At 41.4% G+C, this 19,819-nt stretch overlaps 1 protein-coding gene across 2 annotated transcripts in view; it reads right to left on the bottom strand.

The window, feature by feature from the left end:
* The window catches only part of SERINC5 (serine incorporator 5), a 150,547-nt gene that overhangs the window by 45,398 nt on the left and 85,330 nt on the right, over nt 1-19,819 (bottom strand). For both annotated transcript variants that reach the window (XR_001115402.2, XM_003261521.4), the window contains exons 6-8: nt 14,266-14,477; nt 11,343-11,438; nt 2,912-3,038 (exon numbers count right to left, since the gene is read on the bottom strand). Coding sequence is in view for 1 of the 2 variants with exons in the window: in XM_003261521.4 (XP_003261569.1) it covers nt 2,912-3,038; nt 11,343-11,438; nt 14,266-14,477 (435 nt within the window). In the remaining variant the exon portion in view is untranslated. The remainder of the gene's footprint in view (nt 1-2,911; nt 3,039-11,342; nt 11,439-14,265; nt 14,478-19,819) is intronic.

Consider the following 19,819-nt stretch of genomic DNA (forward strand, 5'->3'; position numbering starts at 1 on the left):
ATAGTGAGAACTTGCCTTAAAACATTTTTTTTATCTAAATAAATAAAAAGAGGCATCAGAGAACTCCCGCAAGTGGACCAAGGTGAGGGCTTACACGGGGTCCAAGCTATGATGTTCTTTCACAGCAATGATTCCTCAGTGCAATGGAAGGAGGCTCTGGAGAGAAGGCGGCGCCAGGCAGAAAGGCAGGGAGTAGGTTTGGGTTGAGCCCTTCTTCTGAGCTGAGGCTACAAACATTACAACATACTCCTAGAGAGTACCCCAGCTGCAAGAGTCAGGACAGAGATACCCCAAAGGAAACAAGTATTTGGGGGTGAGGCTTGGGGGCTCTGGAGGGGGAAGGGAAAGAGAGGAGCTGGGGAGCTTTCCAGTCTTCTACAACTTTATGAAAGAGTGAACCCCAGGCAATCTTGGCCTTCTTCTCCCTTTAACCTACATACTATCTATAGTCTGGCTTCCTACAATTTCTATCAAGAATCCTAGACATTCCTGCAATTATGTTCAAATGACAGTTCCCACCCGGACGATGTGGCCTTTTTGTAACATCCTCCAACCTTTCATTCCTCTGAGTCAGGAAGGAAAACAAACTCTTCAGAAGTCCAGATCTGAAAAAACCCTAGTTGGGCTAACTCCCACCCCTACAGCATTCCTTTTATTCCCAGTCCCTACTGATCCTGAATTTAGTGTTCTTAAAGCTGACACCTCGAAGAGCTGCAGTGAGTAATTACAGCAAACATCAATCACATGGACCCCGGGGGAACTAAATCCTAGGGGGCCCAGCCCACAGAGTGTGCTCTCGCCTACAGATTACAGAAGTACCCCACAGAGCAGACTGGTCATCCTCATCTCCACTTTGTAGGGGCTGCAGTTTTATATGTTCTCATCCCACCAGACACTGCAGTTTTGTGGTTTACGCATTCAATAACAATGTTTGTTGCTGGTATTTAGACAGATTTTTTTTTTAGCAGCTATCAACTTTGAAAATTGACATCTTTTGGGAATATCAGACCAGCCCTTACCAATCTCCAGGTGCCTCAGTCCTATAAGAGACAACATTTTATCATCTCTCACTCAAGGGCCTACTCAGAAGAATTCTTTACACCTGCTAGAAATAGTGAGAAAATATGATAGGGTGAAAATTCCATATTGTGAAATGCCCTATGTATGGTAACCCTATGCAGCAGGCTAAGAAGAATTTTTGCCATCTTTTCCATTGAAGGGTTTATGGCAAATCCAAACTCTACTTTATCTAAAGGGAATTTTTTTTTTTTTTTTTTTTTGATAGAATTTCTCTCTTGTTGCCCAGGCTGGAATGCAATGGCGTGATCTCAGCTCACTGCAACCTCCACCTCCTGGGTTCAAGCAATTCTCCAGCCTCAGCCTCTCGAGTAGCTGGGATTACAGGCGCATACCACCACACCCGGCTAATTTTTGTATTTTTAGTAGATATGGAGTTTCACCATGTTGGCCAGGCTGGTCTCAGGTGATCCACCCACCTTGGCCTCCCAAAGTGCTGGGATTACAGGCATGAGCCACCAATGCCTGGCCAACGGCAAATTTTTTTTTCATTTGGTACCCAGTAACCCACAAAAACATATGATTTTATTCTGTCAAATATCTTCATAGTTGGTTTTTTAAAAGACAGGGTCTCACTCTGTTGCTTAGGCTGGAGTGGAGATACCCCTAGCTCACTGCAGTCTTAGACACCTGGGTTCAAGTGATCCTCCTGCCTCAGCCTCCCAAAGCGCTGGGATTATAGGTGTGAGCCACTGCACCATGCAGCCTGCTTCCTATATTGTAGGTACTCAGTGAACAACTTAGGAATCAATAAAATTGAAAGGCCAGAAAGAAGTCACCACAGTCCATTCTGCAACAACAAGGAGACTCTGTCACTATGTCACACAGGCCAAGAATGAATGTATGTAACCATCATCTTAACACCCACCTGTAAAACAACAAACATTTTATTGCTTGATGCACGACCCTGAGCAAATAGACTCTAAAAGGTCTGTGTCCCTGTTGGTCCCTTTCTAATAGTAGAAGCTGTTAAAGGAGGTAAGAGAAAATGCCAACGTGCTCAGAAAGACATTGTATTTATACAAGCGATCACCCCCAGGAGTATTTAGTTTCAGCAAAAAGGAAGATTACAATGTGCCTATGGCTGAACTCAATGGAATTGAATTTTTATACTCAACATTAACAAAATGTAAACACAGAAGTAAAGGCTAAATGTGAAAAGGTTACTGTTAAAGGGAAGCTCAGTTATCAGCGAAATATATATCCAGATTAACTAGCCATTTCTATCCTTGACTTTTCTCCCTCTAGCAACCTTTTAAACTTTTTAAAGGTGGAATAACCCCCGCCACAAGCATCTGAAACACAGCCCACTCATATATCACATCTACTTTTGGAGGAGCTGCTTTGCCTAGTGAACAACAGCATTGTGGGTTTTAGCAGAAAAGAGAAGGAACATTTCTTGTCTGCACAGAATGACCACGCATGCAGCACTCTGTACTCTTTCCATCAACAGCAGAACAAAGCTATTTCCTTTGGATTAGAAAGCTGCCAGGACATGCTGGCACATTCTATCTCTTCTTCACTTTGTGCTCCCCTGCCCTCCAGTAAAGAGAGGTATAGCAAACTACTATTCAACCATCTTTTAAAGGGTGTTAGGCAATGGTGCTGCAACATACCATCTATTTGCTTTATTTACCCCAAATAAAAATAAGTAAGGTAAACGAAGTTCAAATATTTAGAGTTCATGCTCTTCACCTTTTTACTTGTGGTTGTTTAACCCCCTTCTCAGATGGTATTTGTTTTTGCAGCCTCACAGCTACTGAAAATTATTTCAATTCTTTTCCTGTAATTTTCAAGTCTGCAAAAGTGGCTTTGAGTAACTCCCAAGACTTACCATGAATACAAGATACATCCGATTAAGAGGCTGGTCCCCAGTATAGTCACCAAGTTTTCATCTCTGTACAGGTCTTGACCAAAGTCAGGCACACAGATTGTAACATTTTTCCCATGTTCATCTAGAACTTGTAAAGAAAAAACAAAATCATCACAGTCAAATAGAAAGCCCAGTTGTAACGCACAGAAGCACTCATTTTGGGAAAATTCGGGTAGCTGTGGTGTACCTCCTTAGAACAGTGAACACTTATCACTGGAAACTTCTACTCTACAGGCTGTTTCCATGCAGACTGGATTTCTGCTATTTCAAAGAACCCTTCTCCCACATCATCACATCCTTGGAACAAGACCCTCAGATTCCAGCTCAGTGCCGTGGGGCTCAAACAGATCCAGGACCTAAGGAGAGAGTCTTGCTCGTTTTCAGTACTATTCAAACAATAGTAAAAGGACAAGTCAGGCGCATTTTTCAGTTGACAGGGCAGCCCCTAAAGAGAGGTAGGGTGCAGATACCAAGCAGTGCTGAGGTGAATCAACAGCCAACAATAGCTCCTAAACCAGTTGAGAAGTCATTTTGCCGTAAGTGATATGATAATCGTGATATCTTTCTGTCTGTAACTTGGAAACTCCTGAGGTGGTTTTTTTTTTTTAAATGTGAGTGGCTACATGTGATATTGTGAAATATATATTTGGTCTTCATCCACATTTACTTGCATGCAACTCCTAAAATCCTTGAAATCTCCAAAATGGTGTCTTTTTATATGTTAATGATTGACTAATGGCTGGCAGCCCCTAGGTAGCCTCAGGATGGGGGCTGGTCACCAGAAAGACCAGGGTAGGATTAGAGGGTTGGGACTTTCAGACCCACTCTCCAAACTCCAGGAATGGGAGGAATGGTAGTTGATCACCAAGGGCCAATGGTTTAATCATTTAATCAATCATGTCTGTGTAATGAAGTCTCCATAAAAGGCCCAAAAGGACATGGTTCAGAGAGCTTCCTGAGAGCTGGAGGCTTACAGGAAGGTGAACACCACCTCATCCACATGTTAGGAACCCAGCCACACCAACTCCATGGAGACAGAAGCTCAGGACCCTTAGAGACCTTGCCTTATATATATTTTCACCTGCCTGTTTATTCATATTCTTTAAAATATCCTTTGTAATAAATCAGTAAAGGTAAGTATTTCCTGAGTTCTGTGAGCCATTCTATCAAATTAATCCATCCCAAAGATGGGGTAACTGTGGGAGCCCTAACAGTTGGTCAGAAGTTCTGGAGGGCCAGACTTGTGACCAGTGGTTGCATTGGAGGACACCCAACTGATGTCCACTGTGGAACTTACTGCCTGCTTGCTGGTGGGGAGAAATCTCCACATATTTTAGTGTCACAGAAACCTTCTGTGTTGACTCTTGTAGTGACAAACAGAAGAAAAACTGAGTTATTCTAAACACTACATAACAAAGATCCCTATAATATAACCATCAGTGGTAATTTACCTTTTACCTAACATGGAGTCTTCCATTTGGAACACCCAACCTAGGTCTGACTGCCAACTCTGCCACCAAAGCAAGTAACATAAACATAAAATAACACCCTAGAAACCACTTTACAAATGTGCATATATTGTCTGAAGTGAGACTAAAATAATGACTGGTATTTGCACTTGAAACAGGACACATAACTGTGTATGCTGTGGTTTAAGGAATCTTTTATTATTTGTATAAATTTATGGGGTACAAGTGTAACTTTTTTACATGTAGTGGTTAAGTCTTGGCTTTTAGTGTATCTATCACCCAAATAATGTGTATTCTACCCATTAAGTAATTTCTCACCATCCATCCCCTCCTCCTCCTTCCTATGTTTGAGTCTTCACTATCATTCCACACTCATGTCCATGTGTACACATTATTTAGCTCCCACTTAAAAGTGAGAACATGCAGTATTTGTCTTTCTGTGTCTGCTTGTTTCACTTAAGATAATGGCTTCCAGTTCCATCCATGTTGCTACAAAAGACAGGATTTCATTCTTTTTTATGGCTGAATAGTATTCCATTGAGTGGAGATATATATATGTGTGTGTGTGTGTGTGTGTGTATAAATCACATTTTCTTTATCTAATCATCTGTTGATGGACATTTAAGGTGATTCCTTATCTTTGCTATTGTGAACAGTGCTGTGATAAACACAGCGGTGCAGGTATCTTTTTGATATAATGATTTATTTTCCTTTTTGTAGATACCCAGTAGTGGGATTGCTGGATCAAATGGTAGCTCTATTTTTAGTTCTCTGAGAAATCTCCCACTGTTTCCCATAGAAGCTATGCTAATTTACATTCCCATCAACAGTGTTAAGTGTTCCCGTTTCTCCACATCCTTGTCTTTTTAATAATAGCCATTCTGACTGGTGTGAAATGACATCTAGTTATGGTTTTAATTTGCATTTCTCTGATGATTAGCAATGTTGAACATTTTTTTCAAATGCCTGTTGGCCATTTATATTTCTTCTTTAGAAAAAAAATGAAATGTCTATTCATGTCCTTTGACCACTTTTTAATGGGATTATTTGGTATTTTTTGTTGTTGAAATGAGTTCCTTGTAAATTCTGCATATTGCTCCCCTATAAGACACAGTTTGCAAATATTTTCTCTGATTCTGCAGGTTGTCTCTTCACTCTGTTATTTCTTTTGCTGTACGGAAGCTAATTAGATTAATATAGTTCCATTTGTCTGGTTTTGTTTTTGTTCTGTGCTTCTGAGGTCTTAGTCATGAATTATTTGCCTTGAGCAATATCCAGAAGAGTTTTCCTAGGTTTTCTTCTAGTATTTTTATAGTTTCAGATCTTACATGTAAGTCTGTAATCCACCTTTTGTTGATTTTTCCATGTGGTGAGAGACAGGGGTTTGGTAGGGGTTCAGCATATGGAAATCCAAAATTTCCAGGACCACTTATCGAAAAGGGTATCCTTTCCCCAGTGTGTGTTCTTGTCAACTCTGTCAAAGACCGGATGGCTATAAATACGTGACTTTACTTCTGGGTTCTCTATGTGGTTCCATGGATCTATTCTTATACAAATATCATGCTGTTTTGCTTACTGTAGCTTTGTAGCATAATTTGAAGAACAGACTCCTCCAGCTTTGAACTGTGATTCCTCCAAGCTTTGTTCTTTTTGCTTAGGATTGCTTTAGCTATTCTGGCTCGCTTGTTTCCACACAAGTTTTAGGATTGTTTTTCTGTGAAAAATGTCATTGGTATTTTGATAGGGATAGCACTGAATCTGTAAGACTGCTTTAGGCAATATGGTCATTTTAACAATATTTATTCTTCTGATCCATGAGCATGGGATGTCTTTCCATTTGCTTGCATCCTTTTTATTTTTATTTTTATTTTTTTGAGACATGGTCTTGCTCTTTCACCCAGTCTGGAGTATAGTGGCCTGATCATAGCTCACCGTAACCTCAAGCTCCTGGGCTCAGGTGATCCTCCCACCTCGGACCCATGAGTAGCTAGAACTACAGGTGCCTGCCACCACACCCAGCTTATTTGTAAATTTTTTGTAGAGATGGGATTTCACTATGTTACTCAGGCTGGCCTCAAATTCCTGGCCTCAAGCCATCCTCCCACCTTGGCCTCCCAAAGTGCTGGGATCACACGGATGTGAAACTACACATGGCCCCTCCTTTTAAGTTTTTCATCAATGTTTGGTAGTTTTCATTGTAAAGATCTTTCACCTCCTTCGTTAAATTTATTCCTAGTTATTTTATTTTTTGTAGCTATTGTAAATGGGACTGGCTTCGTGATTTGGTTCTCTGCTAGATGATTACTGGTGTACAGAAACACTACTAACTTTTTTTTTTGAGGCAGAGTCTCACTCTGTTGTCCAGGCTGAGGTGCAGGAGTGCAGTAGTGTGATCTTGACTAGTGAGCCAAGATCCCTCCCCCTCCCGGGTTCAAGTGATTCTCCTGTCTCAGCCTCCCAAGTAGTTGGGATTACATATGTGCACACCACCGCGACTGGCTAATTTTTCTATTCTTAGTAGACACGGGGTCTCACCACGTTGGCCAAGCTGATCTCGAGCTCCCGACCTCAAATGATCCACCCACCTTGCCCTCCCAAAGTGCTGGGATTACAGATGTGAGCCAATGCACCCAGCCAAAACACTACTAATTTTTGTATGTTGATTTTGTATACTGCAATATTACTGAATTCATTACTCAAATCTAACAGTGTTTTGGTGGAGACTTTTGGGTTTTCTAGATATAGAATCACATCATCAACAAACACGACAATTTGACTTCCTCTCTTCCAATTTGGATGCCTTTTATTTCTTCCTCTTGCCTGAGTGTCCTGGCTAGGACTTCCAGTACTATGGTGAATAGGCATGGTGAAGGCAGGCACCCTTATCTTGGTTCAGTTCTCAAAAGTAATGCTTCCCATTTTTCCCCACTCAGTATGATACTGGCTGTGAGCTTATCATATATGACATTTATTATTTTAAGTTGTGTTCCTTCTATTATTTTATGTTCCTACTTTATTGAGGGTTTTTTTTTTACCGTGAAAAGATGCTGAATTTTAACAAATGCTTTTTCTACATCTATTGAAATGATCATATGGTTTTTATCTTTAATTCTGTTTATGTAATATGTAATGTATGATGTATCATATTTAATAATTTGCATATGTTGAACCATTCTTGCATCCATGGTATAACACCCACTTGATCATGGTATATTATCTTCTGATGTACGATTACATTATGTTTGCTAGTATTTTGTTGAAGATTTTTCCATCTATGTTCATCAGGGGTATTGGTCTGTCATTTTTTTTGTTGTATCCTTGTCTGGTTTTGGTTATGAGGGTGATGTATCAGGCCTTGTATAGTAAGTCAGGGAGCGTTCTCTCCTCTCCATTTTTTGGCACAATTTCAGGAGGGTTGGTATTAGCTCTCCCTTATATGTTTGGTAGGATTTGGCTATGACTCCATCAGGTTCTGGCTTTTTCTTATCAGAAGATTTTTTAAATCACTGATTCAATATCACTACTCATTATTGGCCTGTTTAGGATTTCTATTCCTTCTTGCTTTCCAGAAATGTATCCATTTCCTCTAGGTTTTCTAGTTTGTAAGTATATGGAGGTTCACAATAGTCTGTAATGATCTTTTGTACTTTTGTGGTATTATTGTGACTTTCCATTTCTAATTTTGTTGATTTGGTCTTCTCTGTTCTTGGTTAGTCTAGGGGCTTATCAATTTTGTTTATCTTTTCAACAAACCAACTGTTTTTTGTTTTGTTGATCCTCTGTATTTTTCTCAGGGTTTTTTTTTTGGGGGGGGGGGGTCTTTATTTAGTTCCTTATTTTATTTTATTTTTTTGAGACAAAGTCCCTGTCTATTGCCCTAAGTAGAGTGCAGTGGTGCAATAAAAGCTCACAGCTCACTGCGGCCTCAACCTCTGGGGCTCCAGTGATCCTCCCACCTCAGCCTCCAGAGTAGCTGGGACTACAGACGTGTGCCACCATCCCTGGCTAATTTTTTTTATTATTTTGTAGGAACAGGGTTTCGCCATGTTGCCCAGGCTGGTCTCAAACTCCTGGGCTCCTGCGATCTGCCTGCCTCGGACTCCCAAAATGCTAGGATTACAAGCCAAGAGCCAACTCACACAGCCCTGATCTTTGTTATTTCTTTTGTTCTGCTAACTTTGGGTTTGGTTTCTTCTTGATTTTCTAGTTCCAGATGCAACCTATTGATGTAGGCATTTAATGCTATAAAATTCCCTGTGCATGCTGTGGTTTCAAGAATCTTTATTCTTAGGCTAATTTAAAAAATGTAGAGCACTTGAAATTTAAAATAACTTTTTTTCTGGGTTTTTTTTTGGTAGAGATGCTATGTTGCCAAGGCTGGTCTCAGCTCCTGGCCGCAAGCAATCTTCCTGCCTCAGCCTCCCAAGGTGCTTAGCTTACAGGCATGGGCAACCATGTTCAGCCCTTGTCTTCTGTTTTAAAGGGATACCTGCCATTTAAAAAATATTGTAAATAAAAATGCCAGTAAGTTAAAGCCAGAAATTAATACATAAACAGTCATAAAAGAACGTCTTAAAGAGACTAAATTTATGTAAACTTAAGAGTCAAGATAGAATATTAAAAAAAAAAATTAAATCCAGGATAGGCAATAGTTACTTAAGACCTCCACTTACATTACTTTCCACTATAAATAGCGACAAGGACAAGCCCATAAATAGTATGTGTATATGCTAAAACTTTCAAAATTATCATTGCACCAGCTTTCCAAATTTAAAAGAGGAAACAACTTCAATTTTCTTAGACACTACACTTATTTAATTTGACTTATATAAGCTCAAATATACCCAAACATACATTTATATATGCTTATGTGTATGTATGTATATATGTATGTGCGTGTATATTTACATTTATACATCACAAAAGTAACAGAGAGGTAAGCAAGTTTCTGCAAGTTACTTAAGTAGCAAGATCACTCTATAAACCAGGCAGTCCGACTTCATAGCTCATGCTCTAATCACTATGTTCTGTTGTCTCTGTAAATAAATGTCATTTAAGACGAGTGGTTTGAGGTCACATAGCCGGTAAATCATGGATCTGTGCTCAGATCCTGCTCCCCGCTCCCCACTCCCCCACATTCTTTCCACTCTCTCTGTTCCACTGCTATAGTCGGAAAAGAAAAGAAATACAACTAAATTAAGAGGTTATTTAGGCCTAAAAGCAAACTCCACAGCCAAACCTTTCCTCCTGTCTGTCCTACACACCAGGAAGAATCGGAAAAGGGAATTTTGCTTTACATAGCTCAAGTTAAAGACTTTTTCATGAAAAAGTCTAGATCATCTCTCTACTGTGATTTAGTACATTTCTAATATTTATTTTTATTTTTTAGCTTAATTTTTGTGGATACATAGCAGGTGTACATATTTATGTGGTACGTGAGATGTTTTAATACAGGCATGAAATATGTAACGATCACATCATCTAAAATGGGGTATCCAAATATGTAACGATCACATCATCTAAAATGGGGTATCCATCCCCTCATGCATTGATCCTTTGTGTTACAAGCAATCCAATTATGCTCTTTTATGTTGCGGGAAGTCAGGGACCCCAGATGGAGGAACCAGCTGAAGCCATGGCAGAAGAACGTGGATTGTGAAGATTTTATGGACATTTATTAGTTCCCCAAATTAATACTTTTGTAATTTCTTATGCCTGTCTTTACTGCAATCTCTAAACATAAATTGTAAAGATTTCATGGACACTTATCACTTCCCCAATCAATACCCTTGTGATTTCCTATGCCTGTCTTTAATCTCTTCATCCTGTCAGCCGAGAAGGATGTATATCGTTCCAGGACCCTGTAATAATTGCGTTAACTACAAAAATTGTACAGCATGTGTGTTTGAGCAATATGAAATGTGGGGAACCCTGAAAAAAGAACAGGATAACAGCAATTGTTCAGGGAATAAGATAACCTTAAACTCTGACTGCCGGTGAGCGGGACAGAACAGAGCCATATTTCTCTTCTTTCAAAAGCAAATGGGAGAAATATCGCTGAATGCCTTTTCTCAGCATGGGATATCCCTGAGAAAGAGAATGCGCACCTAGGCGTAGGTCTCTGAACTGGCACCCCCGGGGCATACTGTCTCTTATGGTCGAGACTGCAGGGGTGAAATAAACTCCAGTCTCCCATAGTGCTCCCAGGCTTATTAGGAAGGGGAAATTCCCACCTAATAAACTTTGGTCAGACCGGTTGATCTCAAAACCCTGTCTCCTGATAAGATGTTATCAATGACAGTGGTGCCCAAAACTTCATTAGCAATTTTAATTTCGCCTCCGTCCTGTGATCTAGCAATTTTAATTTCTGCCTCCACTTGCCTTGTGATATTCTATTACCCTGTTAAGTACTTGATGTCTGTCACCCACACCTATTCGTATACTCCCTCCCCTTTTGAAAATCCCTAATAAAAACTTGCTGGTTTTGGTGGCTTGTGGGGCATCACGGATCCTACCAATGTGTGATGTCTCCCCCGGACGCCCAGCTTTAAAATTTCTCTCTGTGTACTCTGTCCTTTTATTTCTCAAGCCAGCCGACGCTTAGGAAAATAGACAAGAACCTACGTGATTATCGGGGCAGGTTCCCCGATACTTTTAGTTATTTTTAAATGTACAATTAAATTTGACTATAGTCACCCTGTTGTGCTATCAAATACTAGGTCTTATTCATTCTTCCTATTTATTTTGTACGCATTAATCATCCTAACCTCCTCCCAAACCTCCCCCAAACCCTTCCCAGCCTCTGGTAACCATCTTTCTGCTCTCTATCTCCATGGCCTCTCCAATATTTAAACAATAGCGCATTTCTCCATGAACGAAAATATTCACACCGCTAACACAAGCACCCTAACAGGCTGGCTTACCTACTTCTGCAGGTTTGCTGGACAGAGCTGAGAAGGTGAGGTAGGTGACATAGCAGCTTATGACCCCTGATTGTAAGAGCCCCGAGTGTGGCTGTCCTGAAAAATGAAAAGAGACAGAGAGACAACAGGTTTTAATTTGAAGAAAAAGAAAGCACATGCCTAAAAAACCTGATAGTCTCCATGACAGTCCTCAAACTTGAGCATCCACCTTTAAAGGAAAGAAAAGAGAAAAAAATGTAGTATGTTTCTCAGATAAAACTAAAAAGATATTAAGGGGGAGAGAGTTACACACTGAGCTGAACGTTGCTATTTTAAAGATGTCAGGTTCCCCCAAGTTCTCTACCAATACTTTATCAAGCCTACGGCTATACTAGTCTCCCTGATGTTTGTAACGTTAGTTCTTAAATCACAAGATCAGAAAAAAAATTACCATAGTTGTTGATAAAACCACATAGCTTAGTTGGGGAGGGGAGTAAGTGGTAAACCAGATTTCACAGGGGATGTATTCTGGATTCTACAAGGTGATGACCTATGACAGGGCAAAAAGCTCTTACCTGCCAATGAACAAAAAGCATTTGGGAACAGAATACAAGAACTGCTCTTGGCTAAAGAGGAAGGCTATGGGGCTCAGCATTCACTGGGAGAAGGGTTTTAAGGTTATTTATTTATTTATTTATTTTTAACTTTTATTTTCGGTTTAGGGGTATATGTGCAGGTTTATTGTAAGGGGAAAATTGTCACAGGGCTTTGTCGTACAGATTATTTCGTCACCCAGGTATTAAGCCTAGTACCCATTAATCTTTCCTGATCCTCTCCTTCCTCCCACCTCCACCCTCTGATAGGCCCCAGTGTGTGTTGTTCCCCTCTATGTGTCCATATGTTCTCATCATTTAGCTCCCACTTTTAAGCAAGAACATGTGGTATTTGGTTTTCTGTTTCTGTGTTAGTTTGCTAAGGATAATGTCCTCCAGCCCCATCCATGTTCCTGCAAAGGACATGATCTCTTTCCTTTTTATGGCTACACAGTATTCCATAGATTCCATAGTGTATATGTACCACATTTTCTTTATTCAGTCTACCATTGATGGGCATGTCGGTTGATTCCGTATCTTTGCTATTGTGAATGCCTGTGTCTTTATGTGAGAACCATTTGTATTCCTTTGGGTATATACCCAGTAATGAGATTGCTGGGCCTAATGGTAGTTCTGTTTTTAGGTCTTTGAGGAATTGCCACCCTGCTTTCCGCTATAGTTGAACTAATTTACATTCCCACCAACAGTGTATAAGTGTTCATTTTTCTCTGCAACTTCGCAAGCCATCTGTTATTTTTTGAAAGTTATAATATTTCAAGTAAACTAAGGGTTCAGATCCTTCAGAGTAACCAGGATGTGATAAGGGATCTCTCTTTTTCTTTCCTGTGAAATTTTCGACCACTTACTGACATAAAAAGATGCAGTTTTTACTCAGTCTTCCCTTTGGTCAAATTTGTTTCCAAAATTATCATTATTAAATTATAATTACCAATAAAGACATAAAATAGACCCTGTTATAATATTGCTCTTTGGCAAGGGAATAAGATTTTCCTTAGCACCTAATGGTATTAAACCAAACATTTCAAAACATTATCCCTATTTCAAAAGGTAGGACTTAACCCAAAGATTTTAATCAGAATATCAAGTTGTGCTAGGAACTCTTAACTGATCAATTAAAGGGATTAGGAGAATAATACTCTCAATTTCAATAATGGTCTTAAAATTTTTAGTAGAAGAAAACAAATTATTTGTGACTAGTTGCCTTTTTTTTTCTTCTTTTTTTTTTTGACATGGAGTCTCACTGTCACCCAGGCTGGAGTGCAGTGGTAGGATCTTGGCTCACTGCAAGCTCCACCTCCCGGGTTCAAGCAATTCTCCTGCCTCAGCCTCCCGGGTAGCTGGGACTACAGGCGTGTGCCACCACAGCCGGCTAATTTTTTTGGGTATTTTTTTGTAGAGACGGTGTTTCCCCATGTTGGCCAGGCTGGTCTTGAACTCCTGACCTCAGACGATCTGCCTGCGTCGGCCTCCCAAAGTGCTGGGATTACAGGCATGAACCACCATGCCCGACCACTAGTTGCCTTTTTAAACCACTAGTTTAGAAAGGATTCAAGGGGCTGTATCTTTATTGCCTATATTTTCCTACGTAGAACCTGAATGTCATGTGCATTTTCATCACCTATAGGGTCCGACACCCACAAAAAAAATCAGACCAGGGACATCTCACTGTAAGCCCAAAGACACTATATCCTGGCTTAAGAAACCAAAAGTAGTTTATAAATGACAATTCACATTTATACTTCCTAAAGCACTTTCAAATCCCACTGTCTCTTCCTTCCAGCTTTGAAACAACCATGAGCAAGGTCAGGCTCACATGTTTCCACTGAGTTTACTGAGGAAGAACCTGGGTCTAAGGAAGGTTAGCACATGGGCCAGCTGCTGGCTGAGCTGGGATGGGATGTCCTGCTTCCTGACTCCCAGAACACACTGTCCACAGCCTTGAGTGAAAGATGACCCCAGAACCAACCCCTTCTGCGGCCCTTTCATTCAACTTTTACACAGAGATTGTAGGCAAGCTCATAAACACCTGAGCTTAATATACACGGAAGGCATTTCCCATTTAAAGGCTCCTTGTGGTACATTATTTAGCAAAGGCAGTATCTTCCTATGCATTGACTTTGTTAAGTTCAGGTCTTTCTCAACGTGAGAAATGCTTGACTATCACAGCTCGAGCATGAGATATGAAGAGACTGGAGCCCCACCTTGGCTACTGCTGACACATCCACAGTAAGCTAAGGAATACACTAGTTCCAAAAAGAAGAAACCATTGGGTTTGCTCATAGACACTTAAGAAAATATAAGTAAGGAAGAATGGAAAAAAACATGCTTACGATTTTGGACCCAGGGTGAGATGGCTACCAATGAAATAAGCAGGCATAGGCCTCCATTTACTCCCAGCAGAATTTTGTTTTCCATGCAGACGTCTTTCTGTGTATAAAACACTGCCATCAAAACCAAGCCTCCAGTGGCAATGGAATACATGATGAGCGTCACCAGGGCCAGGGAAGCGTACCACAGCTTGTTACTGGCTGTGCCTGCTGTCCTGTTTCTCCGGGAAGTGGGTAAGAGGGAGAGGAGAGAAGACAAAGTCAATGAAGCCCACCATTCTCTGATAACATTCACCATCCCTCAGGCAGTAACTAATGCGACAGGCCACAGGCACTGGTACCCCGCTGCCCAGAAGACACATTATTTTAGCAGTGATTATGCTCATCAAAGCTGGAAGGTTCTGGTAAATATGGAAACTTCTTGACTCATGCTGAGAATTTTCTCTCAACACTGAGATAATTCCACTTTCTGCGACAAATGTATTCATTCATTAAAATGAATAATGTCAACCCAAATGAGAGACTGAGGCAACAGTCTCAATCAGCCAAGGTTTACTGAGCCAGAGGGTTGAGAGTGCACCCAAAAGCACACAAGTCACAGAATCTTCTGTGGCCGGAGCTCCCAAAGAGGTTGCAGAAGGCTCAGTATTTACCCATTTCTTTACAGGGGAGAAGGCATGCAGGAAAAGGGGGCAGGTGGTGAGGCAAACGCGACATTCTCCTGAGATTTTAACTAGTGCCCAGTAAACTCCGCTATACAAGAGATATGATAAACATTCAAAAAGGGAGTAAAGGAAGAGTTAATTATGTAGTCTCAGGGTAGGCAGAGAAATGACTGCTCTCCTGTCTTTGTTCTGCACCTGGGAAGATAAGCTTGTAATGGGCATTGTCAGTGTGAAATGTAACAGACTGTAATTCCATGGACAGGGAGCTAGACTTAGGTTGCAGACCTAAAGTTACAGCTGATATGTCCTTTTTTATGGGAAGATACACATCTTGAAAGGTTTAGGGGCCAGCAGAGAATTTACTTATGAGCAATTTGAGGCCAGTCATCCAGGATGCACAAGGCCTTTTGCCTTCTGTAGAGGTCTAGCTAATGTGTAGTCCTTTGACACAAGGTTGGGAAGTCACAGCTATCTATGGGCAGGTGGCGGGGGGGAGAGAGCAGTGTCACGTGACTCTGTCTCCAGGCTTAACTCTCTGTTTGATGTAGAGTTTGAGCAGTCCTGAGACTCTTTATTTCCTTTAGCTACCTACGGACTTTATTCTAGCTTCTCCATTCTGACTATGAACCACCATGGGTCAGTTTTTGGCAGGATGAAAAAAGTGGCTCTTCACTGGGCTTCTCCAGGTTTTCTCCATAAACACAGAGCCCCGAAGTGCCACAGTCTCTACTCCAAAGTGCTGCCAGGAGAGGTGGCTCACACCTGTAATCCTAGTACTTTCAAAGGCCGAGGCAGGCGGATCTCTTGAGGCTAGGAGTTCAAGACCAGCCTGGGCAACACGGCAAAACCTTGTCTCTACAAAAATTACAAAAATTAGCAGCGTGTGGAGGTGCAAACTGGTAGTCCCAGCTGCTTGGGAGACTGAGGTAGGAGGATCACCTGAGCTCGGGCGGATGAAGGCTGCTATGAGCCATGACTGTACTACTGTGCTCCAGTTTGGGCAAGAGTAAGACCCTGTCTAAATTTTTTTTTTTTTTTTTTTTTTTTTTTTTTTTGAGACGGAGTCTCACTCTGTCGCCCAGGCTGGAGTGCCGTGGTGTGATCTTGGCTCATCGCAACCTCCGCCTCCCAGATTCAAGCAATTATCTGCCTCAGCCTCCCTAGTAGCTGGGATTATAGGTACCCACCACCATGCCCGGCTAATTTTGTATTTTTAGTAAAGACGGGGTTTCACCATCTTGGCCAGGCTGGTCTTGAACTTCTGACCTCGTGATCCACCCACCTCTGCCTCCCAAAGTGCTAGGATTACAGGCATGAGCCACTGTGCCTGGCCCTAAATGTTTGATAATAATAATAAATAAACTTTTGAAAACAGAAACAAAGTGTTGCCAGCAGCTCTGATGCCATCTTCTTAGGGAGAAAAGAGAATTACCTTTACTAAGAGCCATACTGGCTGACCTTAGCTCTTTATTCCCTGTACTGAAGAGAATGACCTGTAGCTGTGCTGCTTCTTTATCCAAAATAGTATCAGGGAATAGTAAAGGAAAATTTGACATTAAAAAAAGTTAAATAGATAGGAATAAATTCTGATGATCAACTGTATGGTAGGGTGATGATGGCTAGCAGTAAGGTACTGTATATTACAAAACAGCTAGAGGAGAGGCTTTTGAAGATTCTCAACACAAAGAAATGATACAGCCTGGCCAACAGAGCAAGACCCCATCTACAAAAACCAAAAACCAAACCAAAACAAAAAACAAACAAAAAAATTAGCTGGACATGCTAGCCAGCTTCTTGGGAGGCAGAGGCAGGAGCATCTCTCGAGCCTAGGAGTTCAAGGCTGCAGTGAGCTATGACTGCGCCACTGCACTCCAGCCTGGGTGACAGAGTGAGACCCTGTCTCTTTAAAAAAAAAGAAAAAAAAAAAAAAGGGAAGAAAGAAAAAGATGATAAATCCATGAGGTAATGAATAGTCAACTACCTTGATTTGATTACTATATAACATATATGTATCAAAACATCAAAATGAACCCAATAAATATGTACAATTACAATATGTCAATTAAAAAATAAATTAGGGCACGGTGGCTCATGCCTGTAATCCCAGCACTTTGGGAGGCCAAGGCAGACAGATCACGAGGTCAGGAATTCGAGACAAGCCTGACTAACATGACGAAACCCCATCTCTACCAAAAATACAAAAATTAGCCAGGCGTGGTGGCGCACGCCCGTAATCCCAGCTACTTGGGTGACTGAATCACTTGGACACCAGAGGCAGAGGCTGCAGTGAGCCCAGATCATGCCACTGCACTCCAGCCTGGGTAACAGAGCAAGACCCTGTCTCACACAAAAGAGGAAATTGTTCAGAGCAAAAGAAAGTATCTATAAATGCTAAATGAAGAGGACAGAGCAACAGGGAGAATTGAATGAATCATTGTCATCTGCCTTATGATTAAATTGCTCTTTGTAACCACATTCTCCCAAACCTCACAGAAAAAGCAACTTGCTTTATGCCCTCACAAAACTGGAAAGTGTTCAAGCAACCCAGCTAAAATGTTTTAATGATGAAAAAGTTCCTGCGACCAGAAACAAAGAAAATAGGGAGCAAAGGCCACAATGATAATGACTGTCATATTCCTGAAACTGTGCCAGACACTCCAATGACCTTGGAATTATTCTAACATAAAAGGCGTACAAAGGAAATGAGAGAAAATGGGATTTTAAAAAGGAAAAAAAAAATCTAAGAGCAAATAATAATGGATGATGGGGAGACAGCATGAGTTATACAGAAAAAGGTAAACACTGCTGACTGGTTTGTAGGTGGGAGACGACCAACGCTTCCATTCACTAGTCTTTTTGGTTACGTTATTAGAATATGAAGGACTTTCTTACAGTTAATTTATGTTTACAGTCCATCCCAAAGTTAAATCTTCAACCCTAACCTTTCCCCTGAACGTCACTTATATTATCCAATTGTTCATTTAACAATTGGAGATCCACTTGAAGGTCTAATTGGTATCTCAAATTTAGCACATCCAAGCTAAGGCTAACTTCCTGATATTGACACCCCCATTCCTCAATCCCCCAAACCTGCTATTGTGCAATCATCCCAACCTCAGAAAACAGCAATTCCATCTTCCTATTGTTAGGGGAAGAGGGAAAGAAAGAAAGCAGAAAGTAAAGAAACGAAAGCAAAGAAAGAGGAAAGGAAAACGAAAGGAAGAGGAAAGGAAAAAAGAAAGGAAGGAGGGAGGGAAGGAAGGAAGGAAATGAAAAGAAAAGAGAAAAGAAAAGAAGGCAGGTGCGGTGGGGCTCACACCTGTAATCTTAGCACTTTGGGAGGCCAAGGTGGGCAGATCACGAGGTCAGGAGATCGAGACCATCCTGGCTAATACAGTGAAACCCCATCTCTACTAAAAAATAAAAAAAAAATTAGCCGGGTGTGGTGGCAGGCGCCTGTAGTCCCAGCTACTTGAGAGCCTGAGGCAGGAGAATGGCATGAACCCGGAAGGCAGAGCTTGCAGTGAGCCGAGATTGCGCCACTGCACTCCAGCCTGGGCGACAGAGCAAGACTGTCTCAAAAAGAAAAGAAAAGAAAAGAAAAGAACAAAAGAACTGCGGTCACTCTGGAAAGCTTCTTGCTGCTCTCCCCTCCCCCACCCACCTCCACTCAGAGCTGGCTTTGGAACACAGGAGGATCCAGCTCCTTCCTACCACTTAGTTCCAGACTACTCCTCCCTCACCTGGATTGACTCCCCCTGACCTCCTTACTTGCACCTCTGACACCTTTTCACCTTTCTGGACTTAAAACAGATTATATTCCTCCCTTTTTAAGGCCCTCTGGTGCTCTCCCATCCCACTAAAAATCCAAAAAAAGTCTTTAAACTTGACACCTAAAGCCCTTTGTTTCAATTCTAATAGAGAATTGACACTGTAAACCACAAAATTTGAGCTAGAAAGGAAAAAAAAGAGCACACCAGTTAGTCCAAACACATTATTTAAGTGTGAAAATTGAGGTCAGAGGGGCCGACTGATGTGCCCTACAGTGAAAGAGCAGGCATTAAAAGGGGCACTGAAGCCGAACACAGTGCCATCCCAGTACTTTGGGAGACCAAGGCAGAAGGATCTCTTTAACCCAGGAATTCAAGATCAGCCTGGGTGACGTGGCGAAATCCCATCTCTACCAAACAAACAAAAAAAGAAATTAGCCAAGTGTGGTGCCACATGCCTGTAGTCCCAGCTTCTCAAGGAGCTGAGGTGGGAGAATCACTCAAGCCTGGGAAATCGAAGCTGCAGTGAGCCATGATCACACAACTGCACTCCGGCCTGAATGACAAAGTGAGATCCCATCTCAAAAAAAAAAAAAAAATAATAATAATAATAAAAGAAAAAGAAAAGAAAGGGGTACTGAAATCTGCATCTCCTGGTTGCCAGGCCCATGACCTTTCTATTCACTGTTTTTAGGATCATCTCCTTCTCAAGATATTTACAAAGAGATAAATGAAAAAGGGAAGAAAAGGTACTTTAGTTGTTCTATCAAGAGCAATGAGCATATTTTCTAGATTCTTATAAGCAAGAGTCTGTTAAAAAAACACAGCAAGGCCAGGCGCGCTGGCTCAAGCCTGTTATCCCAGCACTTTGGGAGGCCGAGGCGGGCGGATCACGAGGTCAGGAGATCAAGACCATCCTGGTTAATACGGTGAAACCCCATCTCTACTAAAAATACAAAAAAACTAGCCGGGCATGGTGGCGGACGCCTGTAGTCCCAGCTACTCGGGAGGCTGAGGCAGGAGAATGGCGTGAACCCGGGAGGTGCAGCTTGCAGTGAGCTGAGATGGCACCACTGCACTCCAGCCTGGGCGACAGAGCAAGACTCAGTCTCAAAGAAAAAA

This window comes from Nomascus leucogenys, chromosome 2 (assembly GCF_006542625.1).
Source record: "Nomascus leucogenys isolate Asia chromosome 2, Asia_NLE_v1, whole genome shotgun sequence".
Classification (NCBI taxonomy): domain Eukaryota; kingdom Metazoa; phylum Chordata; class Mammalia; order Primates; family Hylobatidae; genus Nomascus; species Nomascus leucogenys.